At 33.2% G+C, this 11,045-nt stretch overlaps 1 protein-coding gene across 3 annotated transcripts; it reads right to left on the bottom strand.

Annotated features, from left to right (window-relative positions):
- Positions 1–3,609: 3,609 nt before the first annotated feature.
- On the bottom strand, positions 3,610–6,777 carry LOC127704767 (uncharacterized). 3 transcript variants are annotated; one of them, XM_052208970.1, is made up of 2 exons: positions 4,426–6,777; positions 3,610–4,357 (listed from the first exon to the last, which is right to left on the bottom strand). In XM_052208970.1, the coding sequence occupies exon 1, from the start codon at positions 6,100–6,102 to the stop codon at positions 5,149–5,151; it is 954 nt and encodes a 317-aa protein (XP_052064930.1). In that variant the 5' UTR covers positions 6,103–6,777; the 3' UTR covers positions 3,610–4,357; positions 4,426–5,148. The 3 variants fall into 3 exon arrangements, with proteins under 3 accessions (XP_052064930.1, XP_052064931.1, XP_052064929.1); XM_052208971.1 differs by having other exon boundaries at positions 3,610–4,290; XM_052208969.1 differs by having other exon boundaries at positions 3,610–4,558; positions 4,627–6,777.
- Between the last annotated feature and the right edge of the window lie 4,268 nt (positions 6,778–11,045).

Here is an 11,045-nt window from a genome sequence, read left to right as displayed (position 1 = left end):
TGTTGTTACTCTATTGGCCAATTGGAGACCTTTCGAAACATCGTAATCAAATCCAAACATTTGTTTGGTTGCCATTGATACGAAACCAATAACTTTTTCTAAATTTAGTTCACTTGGTGGGGTTTGGGATGTAAGTATGTTAAGCATTGCAACACTTATAATTGGAATTACTTGGTCTATTATATTGGTGTTTTTATAACTTTTTTTAATATCAGTATGTTCAACTACTTGTTGCTGAACAACAGGTTTTGCTTTAGCATTAGCTTTAGCTTTTACTTGTTTATTTGCTTCATGCAAGGTGATGTTGTCTCTTTTAACTACCTTGAGAGCTTGTTTTTGTTGCTCCCTTGAGGGACAAAGTTTATAATTCGATGGATGGTCACCTTTACAATTAACACACTTCGGGGATTCAGTGTTACATTCGTTGGATTGGTGGTCATCACCACATTTCCTACATTTTCTTTTATTTCTGCAATTTCCTGCCATATGCCCATATCCCTGACATTTATAACATTGGATGGGATTTGGTACATACAGCTTTATTTTATAAGTATTAAATCCAATATTTATGGTTTGGGGTAGTATTGGTACATTAAAGATCAGTTTGACTGATCTTGGCGTTTTTCTTGTATTACTAGTTTTGTCATAGTATGTTAGACGTGTCGCCTTACAAACTTTTTGACTTTTCATGACTGATTTTAAGTCTTCATCCTCGATGTCGAGGTCAAGCGGCACGTTGTATATCACTCCAGCTGATGATGTAGTCGATTTGGGCAAACTTGTCCTAATCGACCATTCACCAATGGAGGTTCTTTGTTGAATCGCTTTCCATTGATGTTTATCTTGGCACTCGATTAGTAAATTGCCGTTTGCAAGTTGCTTTAGATTTTTTGCAACTCCAACCGAATCCGATAAAGCCTTTTGAATTTTAATTGGATTTTGTCTTCCAAGTTTAATAGATGGGTTTATACTAGCTATTATGAGCAAGTATTTGTTTGGGACATTTTGGAGGGAGGGTACTCTGATAACTGTGGTGTTCTGAGTGGTAGCGGGCGAACCTGTTGCTACTCTCTTACGTTTTTTTACTTGGGTTGTCCATGAGTGTTGACTTTCATTGTCAGTTGTTTCTAGGTCACTACTACTCAATGCATTATAAAAATCCTCAGTTTGGAACTGAGTATTTTCTGACTCGTCCATAATGGCGGACAAGACAAAGGTAAACAAAGAAAAACTATATAGATACTGTAAATAAGGTTATATAAATAAATTAGTATCAAATATTGTAAAGATTATATTAATCTTACTTGTATACAACAAAATAAAATCGATACTCAATCTGAAAATGTGAAAATGAACAATAAATAAGTACAGTGCGGTGCTACAAAAAACACGACCGTGATGATCCGGGACTCGCAACCCGAATCCGTACTGAAGTGATAATTTTAGGGGCTGTATTTATGAGACTTCAATCTTGTGTTTATTGAATAAGTGAAATGAAGTGGCTTCTTTAATTGAGTTAAATTTACCACTAAGTATTGAGCACAACTAAACATCAAAGGATAATGTAGATTGAAGAGATTAAATAATTGTTAACCAGATTAATTTTAATGATGAAAGGAAATTTCACAACTTTCATAAATGATATATCCAATCAAGCAAGTTCTTGAAAGCGATAATTTTGTAATTAAAAGTGATATTTTTCTGTTGCTGGACTAAGTGAGAGCTGATAGAAAATAACACTTTAATTTAGTAAGGCTATGGAGGTGTAAATTTTTTTTTTAAATTTTTAGTAACTTACATACATGTACAAATGTGTCTCATGAGAAATAGACAGACCCATTTTTTTAATTTTTCTTTTTTCAGTTTATATTAACACCTTATAAACTAAAAGTTATTTAAATGTCACATTTTTTGCATTTCAACAGTGAAAATCTTATTTTCTTTCTAGTAAAAAGTGTTGCAAATAGGGTGTATCAGTGTGGAATTCCTGTAAACTTTCAAAATTCTTCTCCATGAAAAAATCCAACCATGCTGGTCAACAGTCTCGCTTTCACCATCTTTCATTGCTTCGTCTGTTTTTCTAATTATACAATAGTAAAAAAAAAATTATAAACCTGGCAGATCGCGTAAGAAAACTATTTAATGTATAGAGTCTCCCATATACAGGTTTTATGGTCCGCTAAAGTCAAAATAAAAACTAACACATGTTATGATGATGCAGGCCACAGATGTGACAGTTTATGTTTCAAAATCAATCATATCAAAAGATACATGTATAAAATTTGCATACACTACAATTATAAGTACCAATTGTGAATTTAAATATACAATACTTTCATTACAATCTGAACCAATGAGCATATTATGTAATAAGTGAAAAGACAAATGTCATCAATTATTAAAATTGAAATTTTTGAAAAGTCAATCAATTGAGAGTTATCTCCCCTTGACTATAAATTTGTTAATAATAGTGTAACATCTCAACTTTTGGGAGCAGATACCGCCTCTTTTCGTCACCTTCAAACAATGAAAGAAACTCTTTTCAAGGTGGAACTAGGGGAAGGAGGAGGGGATTAAAATATTTTATGAAATTGAGTGTCACCAAATTTCTGTACGTGTTCTTCCTTCGGCAGCTATTTGAAAAAGAGGCTGCATATTAAAACATGTGCTTGAAGTAGCGCCCCCATATCAATTACAAAATTCCTAAGAGTTTCAAGTCAGATAAGCACCTATGTACTGTACAAAACTATTTTCTACATATTTCTAATATTTCTAACATTTACAAAACATGATATCAAAAGACTTAATACAATTAAAAGTTACAATCTTTCATTGTACCATAAAGTCACTTATGCTGCACATAAGTGTATTTATGGTCCGCTAAAGTCAAAATAAAGACTAACACATGTTATGATGATGCAGGCCACAGATGTGACAGTTTATGTTTCAAAATCAATCATATCAAAAGATACATGTATAAAATTTGCATACACTACAATTATAAGTACCAATTGTGAATTTAAATATACAATACTTTCATTACAATCTGAACCAATGAGCATATTATGTAATAAGTGAAAAGACAAATGTCATCAACTATTAAAATTTAAATTTTTGAAAAGTCAATCAATTTAGAGTTATCTCCCCTTGACTATAAATTTGTTAATAATAGTGTAACATCTCAACTTTTGGGAGCAGATACCGCCTCTTTTCGTCACCTTCAAACAATGAAAGAAACTCTTTTCAAGGTGGAACTAGGGGAAGGAGGAGGGGATTAAAATATTTTATGAAATTGAGTGTCACCAAATTTCTGTACGTGTTCTTCCTTCGGCAGCTATTTGAAAAAGAGGCTGCATATTAAAACATGTGCTTGAAGTAGCGCCCCCATATCAATTACAAAAGTCCTAAGAGTTTCAAGTCAGATAAGCACCTATGTACTGTACAAAACTATTTTCTACATATGTCTAATATTTCTAACATTTACAAAACATGATATCAAAAGACTTAATACAATTAAAAGTTACAATCTTTCATTGTACCATAAAGTCACTTATGCTGCACATAAGTGTATTTATGGTCCGCTAAAGTCAAAATAAAGACTAACACATGTTATGATGATGCAGGCCACAGATGTGACAGTTTATGTTTCAAAATCAATCATATCAAAAGATACATGTATAAAATTTGCATACACTACAATTATAAGTACCAATTGTGAATTTAAATATACAATACTTTCATTACAATCTGAACCAATGAGCATATTATGTAATAAGTGAAAAGACAAATGTCATCAACTATTAAAATTTAAATTTTTGAAAAGTCAATCAATTTAGAGTTATCTCCCCTTGACTATAAATTTGTTAATAATAGTGTAACATCTCAACTTTTGGGAGCAGATACCGCCTTGACGTATGCAGCTCTTATGGAGCTGAATACGCTGCCCTAAAGTAAACCCGCATCACCCATCATCCTTCTTATGCAAATGATAAAACTTACGATTCTATGTACTGTTTATTAACAAGTAAAAAATTATGCAACAAATGTATATACTAAAAATACACAATATACAGACATTGAGTCCCACGAATGTCCTTTATCCTAAAAGACACAATTTACAGACATTGTGTCCTACCTACGTATCTACTTTATACCACCAATCATAAACTAAAGAGACACAATTTACAGACATTGTGTCTTATCAATGTATCTACTTGATACAAACCAAATATACTAAAAAGACACAATTTACAGACATTGTGTCCTATCAATGTATCTACTTGATACAAACTAAAATATACTAAAAAGACACAATTTACAGACATTGTGTCCTATCAATGTATCTACTTGATACAAACTAAAATATACTAAAAAGACACAATTTACAGACATTGTGTCCTATCAATGTATCTACTTGATACAAACCAAAATATACTAAAAAGACACAATTTACAGACATTGTGTCCTATCAATGTATCTACTTGATACAAACCAAAATATACTAAGAAGACACAATTTACAGACATTGTGTCCTATCAATGTATCTACTTGATACAAACTAAAATATACTAAAAGGACACAATTTACAGACATTGTGTCCTATCAATGTATCTACTTGATACAAACCAAAATATACTAAAAAGACACAATTTACAGACATCGTGTCAAACAAATATTTTTACTTGATGCAATAACAGACCAAGTTTGTTAACTATTGACTAAATTCTTACAGCAAAAACATGCATTCAATAATTGTATTAATACCTCTTTTCCCTTTCAGATAACTGTATTTCCTTATATATTGTTATAAGTTTACTGATAAATATTACTACATGTTGATGGGAGATTTTAAGATTCCAGTCCTGGCAAGCTGTTTTCTGTCAATTACTTCTCAGTAAAATTTGGTCATTTCAATGGTAAACGGATGAATTCCTGGTTTTAGGTTGTCCTTGTATCAGCTTAAATAAGCGTCATAATTCACCTTTCCCAATTGTCCACCGTTTCCATATAATATGAACTGTTATTCTGTTTGCGATATGTAATGAGCTGTGACCCACAAGCCCTGTACAAAATATAAAATAATAAACGGCAGTAATTCATTCACAAATTACGTCATTACATGATCAGTTGTGAGACAGATAAACATGACTAAAGGTTAGAAATTTGACCTGATTGTCTAATATATAATTTGAATGCATCAGATTTCCATCTACCTAAATTTCTTATGGTTTCTGTGGACAATCCTTTTGCACTTGCGTCGGTAGCAAAGCCTATCCTGAAACTATGAGGTTTGTAATATGCTCTGCTGAGCCCACAAAAGTTCAAAGCACCATTCAGAGCATGTTGGAATAATTGTCTAGAAACAGCTTCTCCACTGGAGTTGAGGAATAGTGGACCCGTTGTGTTTGTTCTCAAAGTTAAGTAACTAGTAAGTGCTGTTACTGCACAAATATTGTTATTTTTATTCTTAGCTATTTCTAAATGGAATTGTTTTCCATTTGAATGTTTGAAGTCCATGAAACTGATACTTAATTTTTCGTGTAACACAACAGTTTGACTTAAACTAATAACATGATTGTAATTTTTGTTGTTGACTGTCATCTCACCAATTCTTAAAAGAGCATGGTATGCTAGGGTGAACATTGCTTTGAATAGAATTTGATCATATCTATTAGATATTGTCTGTTTTAATGCATCTATTAATTGATTCAAAATTGTACTAGTAATTGGAAGTCTCATATCTTGATTTCTTCCCTTATGCACTGATTTCAGTACCTTATCAATAATGAATGAATCAGTTGGATCAGGCCAATTATTAATTTTGTGTGTAAAACCAATTGCTGATATGTATGTTGACATAGAACTTGATGCAAGATCTTTGTTTTTCAAATGTGCTATAAGTAGTATGAGATCTGAACTAGTAAGTGGTAACTGAAATCTAATGCCATATTCTTCAGCAAAACTCTTATAGTGGATAATTGCTCTTCTATAAGTTTTTTGTGAGGATTCAGATAAGATGTTGTTAAAACTTTTATTTAAGGGTTTCTGTAGCTTGGCAAATCTGGTAGATTGGGAACTGGTTTGGGAACAGTGTCTGCCCATGGTGCTAACCGATGAAATTTCTGTACCTGTTGACGAGAAAGTGCATCTGCCAAAACATTTTTTGAACCATATATGTGTTTTGCCTTAAAGTTCACATTGTTTCTCAAGCAGTGTAGAACTAGTCTCCTTATTAGGAACATAATTAACGCATCTTTAGATGTTTGTTTATTAATTACAGACACTAAAGCTATATTGTCTGTATGAAAATATATGCACTGGTTTTCAAATCGGTGGCCCCATATTTCAACTGCCAAGACTATGGGATATAGCTCTAAAAAGGCAATATTTTGTTTTTGCCATTTTGTGTCCCATTTGCCTAAGAACCACTGTGAACCAAACAAAGCACCAAACCGTATGTACCAGAGGCATCTGTAAACAAATGTAGCTGATCAGATGTTAACCAACGGTCTGATAAAATCAATGACTTCCCATTAAAATTCTTTAAAAAATTTTGCCATGTATTTAGATCTTGCTTAACTGATTTTGTCATTCGTATTCTATGAAAGGATTTTTTGACCCCAATTGTTAAGTCTATTAGTCTTCTCAGAAATGCCCTTCTTGGGATGACAACTGCACAAGCAAAGTTGAGTGTACCAATGATAGATTGAAGTTCCCTCAATGTAATTTTTTCTTTTTGTAACACTACGGTTAAAAGATTGTGACATTTATCAAGCTTATCAACTTCCATCAACCTAGTGTCTATTTCGTAACCAACAAAACTCATAACCTGGGATGGCTGGAATGTTTTTTCCTTAGAAATTGGTATACCCATATCTTAACAAATTGCAAGAAAACGTTCTAATTTTTTCTTACACCCATCTTCGGTTTTGTCTACTATCATAAAATCATCTAAAATATGCACTATGTTTGGAATAAGTACTTTATTTTTTGCGATCCATTCAATGGCTGTGCTAAAATTTTCAAAAATTTGACAAATAGAACTACAACCCATTTGCAGATTTTTATCGTAATAGTATTTCCCCTCCCACATGAAGCCAAATAGTTTGTATTGTGATTCTGTTATGTTTATAATTCGAAATGCACTGGATATGTCGGTTTTTGCACAAAAACTTTTTCTTCCTACAGACTTAATCAGTTCTATTGCATCTTGAATGGAAGCATACTGTACACTGCATTTGTCTTGTGGTATATTGTCATTGATTGATGATCCTTCAGGGAAAGATAAGTGGTGGATCATTCTATATGTCCCAGGCATTTTCTTTTCTGCTAGTCCCAAAGGGGATAATTGCATTTCTGTAAAAGGTTTTGAATCAAAAGGGCCAACAAATCTATTTGCATTAATTTCATTTTGAATTTTTTGTCTAACAATATCAGGTTTAGTCTTTGCTGATAATAAATTATCAACTGTATTATGATGAACAGAACCTCTGAACCCATATTTAAACCCGTTAACTAAGTAATTGTACATTTCAATATTATATCCTTTTAACCAATATCCAAGCCTATCAACCTTAACTGGTGTATTGCTATTAGAATTATAGTTAACATCATTTTCTGGTGGGGACAGTTATTTCTGTCCTTGGGGAAGAGGTGTCGTCTCTGTTACTAGATAGGGAGGGTCCCCGAAAGGGCTGGTTATTCCCTCCTTGTATCTTTATTGAGTAATTACTGGTTTGTGTGAACTTATAAGGGAGCCGAACTGGTTTTTTGCATGTTGAGAATGAGTGGTTGAAACCGCAATTGAAACATCTGTGTTGAAACTTACATTTATCACCAAACTTACAACCTAAACCCTTATGAAATGAAAAACATACTCCAACTGGCCAGCGAGTACTGCCACCTTTGTTGTTGTCATTCCCAGATTTAACGTTAGCTTGTAATTTTGCTCTGAGATATAGTTCTAGGTGTGTACTCCCCCAGTGTGCTTCTCCTCTTTCTAATAATTTCCTAAATTCGATATCGTAAAATTGCCAGTTCCCCCCTTCTCTTGACATTTCCAGGATTATTTCCATATGGTGGGGGATTACAGGCCCTAATTCAGGGTTTTTAGTACAAATTATTGCTGTAAATTTATTCCAGGCTGATGGCCATTGGTTTAGGGTTAATGTTTTCTTGTTACGCTCTTCTGTAATGGACAGTTCAGGGTTGTCGGCCCCTTGAACAAGTTGTAATCTGTATTTGGTCTCGTCATTTTCAAAGAGGGAATGGAAGTCGATGTACTTTCCCGCCCATATTTGTTGTTTTATTTTATCCGGTATATTTCCCCCTGTTTTGAGGGAGCAACTGACAAAGGCTGATTGCCCCCCAATAATTTGTTTATCAACAGTTGGTTGTACAGCCAGAACCTCTGGGCTGACAACCACATTTTTATTGTCATGGTTTTGCTCTCCATTACATGTACCTTGGATGTTTCTGTTCAGAGTGTCCACGTGATGTTGGACCTCAGCCTCCTGAATATCTGAATTGCCATTATTTCCTTTTGAAGTTATCTTGTCAAAAATTTCCTCCATCCTCCTTTCCATTCGGCTAGCTACCCTTTCCGTTACCCTATTGGTCAACTCCTCCATGACATCTGGTGATATAACTGTTGCATTATTTGGGGAGATGGAAGGCCTACTTGGTATAGCGGGGTGATGTTTTCTTCCTCTGGGCGGCCGTTTTCATTTTCTTTATGGCACCTGCCTCACCGTACGAGGATTGTCTTTTTGGAGGCATTGTCTGAAATATACTAATGCAAACTTAATACAATACTTTCAATTATAATAATTTTTCTTTTTAGGACTATTTTGTTTTATTGAATTTGTTTTTCTTTGTATTTAACCTTGATTATTCATGTTAACCTTGATTGAATAATTTAATCTGGACGGTCCTCAACCATTAAACATGTTAAAATTGTTTTGTTTGTGTTCATTATTATCTGAAATATTACCAGTTTCTGCCGTAAAATTTTTCCTTTTGGTAACTAAATATTTAGTTTTAGCAACAACATTAAGTTCAAACATACGACATGTATCGTTACTGTATACATGACCTACATAATTCATTATATAAAAGTCAAGTACGATAATGTGATATGTACTATGATATCGATCGACAAACAGTAACATAGCGGATTGATATGTAAATTTGTGTTGTTAACTTGTATTTATTTATGGTAACTACTACTTGAACCATGATTATGCATCATAATCTTAATAAGTTTGATTGTCATTCTGTTGCGATTATCCACCGGAAGTTTTCTAAAGATTCCAAAATTTACGAGTACGGTTTAGATACGTGTTAATTTCCGTTTTCTAATTTAATCTCTTTGCAGGCATTGATAACTGCTCCTCGTATTGACTTGTATAAATGGTATTGACCTTTCGTATTTAGATGTACTCCATCGGAAATAAATTTATCTTTGCATGAATTTTTGTTTGTGGTGTCAAAAGAAAATCTTTTGTTATGATCCCAAAAGATAAATTTCGATGATTTTTCAACCTCGTTTTTTATCATTTTATTTATTTCTTGTGCTTTTTCAAAATACATATTCTTGTATGCCCTATCTCGGACACTTGTATTGTCCCGAGTGTATCCATCTTTCTTAAGTCTTAAATTATCCCGAGGGAAGCGTGGCATGATGGCACATATTACTACTCGTCGAACTCCATACGTATTTGTCAGTATCGAACAGAAACTTATCAGTTTATATGCCACTTCCTCAACAGACGTGTCTTCTACAACATCGTTACCACCAGCTAGGAGAATAACACATTCGGGTTTTTTAATTTTAACTATGCCCATGTCGAACTTTATCATTTTATGAATAGTTCTACCTCCTACGCCATGCCACTCGACGGTTGAGGTTTTTGCCAAATTGAAGTCTAATTGGTGTCTATGATCGTTTCCTGATTTCAGGTAGTTGTGAAGCCGATGGCAAATGGAATGACCTAGTATAAGTGTGTTTAAAGGCATGCCTAGAAAAATTATTTTATGAAATTGAGTTAAAATATTTTATGAAATTGAGTGTCACCAAATTTCTGTACGTGTTCTTCCTTCGGCAGCTATTTGAAAAAGAGGCTGCATATTAAAACATGTGCTTGAAGTAGCGCCCCCATATCAATTACAAAATTCCTAAGAGTTTCAAGTCAGATAAGCACCTATGTACTGTACAAAACTATTTTCTACATATTTCTAATATTTCTAACATTTACAAAACATGATATCAAAAGACTTAATACAATTAAAAGTTACAATCTTTCATTGTACCATAAAGTCACTTATGCTGCACATAAGTGTATTTATCATATTTTAACCCTTTTGCTCCATGTTTCTATATTAATACCTGACTTTGTTATTGTATATCAACTGACATCGATACACTCACTTTATAATAAGTCAAACAACATTCTGGTCAATATTAGAGAAGAAAGACAAACAGTAATCTATGGTAGCTTATTTCTGACATCGAAGAAAAAGTCACGGTAACGAGAAAAATATGTCGACATTCTGCAGCATGTATCACGGAATGTCGCGATAATTTATCATGACATGACACGATAAAAATGACATGAAAGTCAACATAACGAGATAATATCATGGCTTGTCAAGATAATATCATGTCTTATCGAGATAAATCTATGTCGACCAAAATTACGTCGATGTCAGAAATAAGCCACCATACAAACATAAAGCCCAGACATCTACAGCTATTGAAATAAACGCAACCCTATCCCTGTGACACATATTACATAAGAATGATGTATTATTGTATTCATGTTGTGGTGATACAGCATTTTTTGTAACAGAAAGTTTTATTACGTTCACCAATGAATCGGATTTAAATATATTACTACGTATGGATATTTGATCATCCAGGTCAGCAAACTGTGCTTAGTTTCTAAATTTAGCATTTTCATTTAAAGGTCTCAGCAAATAGTTTAAAATAATTTGAAATCATATCATAGGTTTATGCATATTGAAAGCTTTCTTATAAAATTTTT

Source organism: Mytilus californianus, unplaced genomic scaffold (assembly GCF_021869535.1).
Source record: "Mytilus californianus isolate M0D057914Y unplaced genomic scaffold, xbMytCali1.0.p SCAF_6, whole genome shotgun sequence".
In the NCBI taxonomy this organism is placed as follows: Eukaryota; Metazoa; Mollusca; class Bivalvia; order Mytilida; family Mytilidae; genus Mytilus; species Mytilus californianus.
Note: the sequence above shows the minus strand (reverse complement) of the source record. Positions and strands in the feature narration are given on the sequence as shown.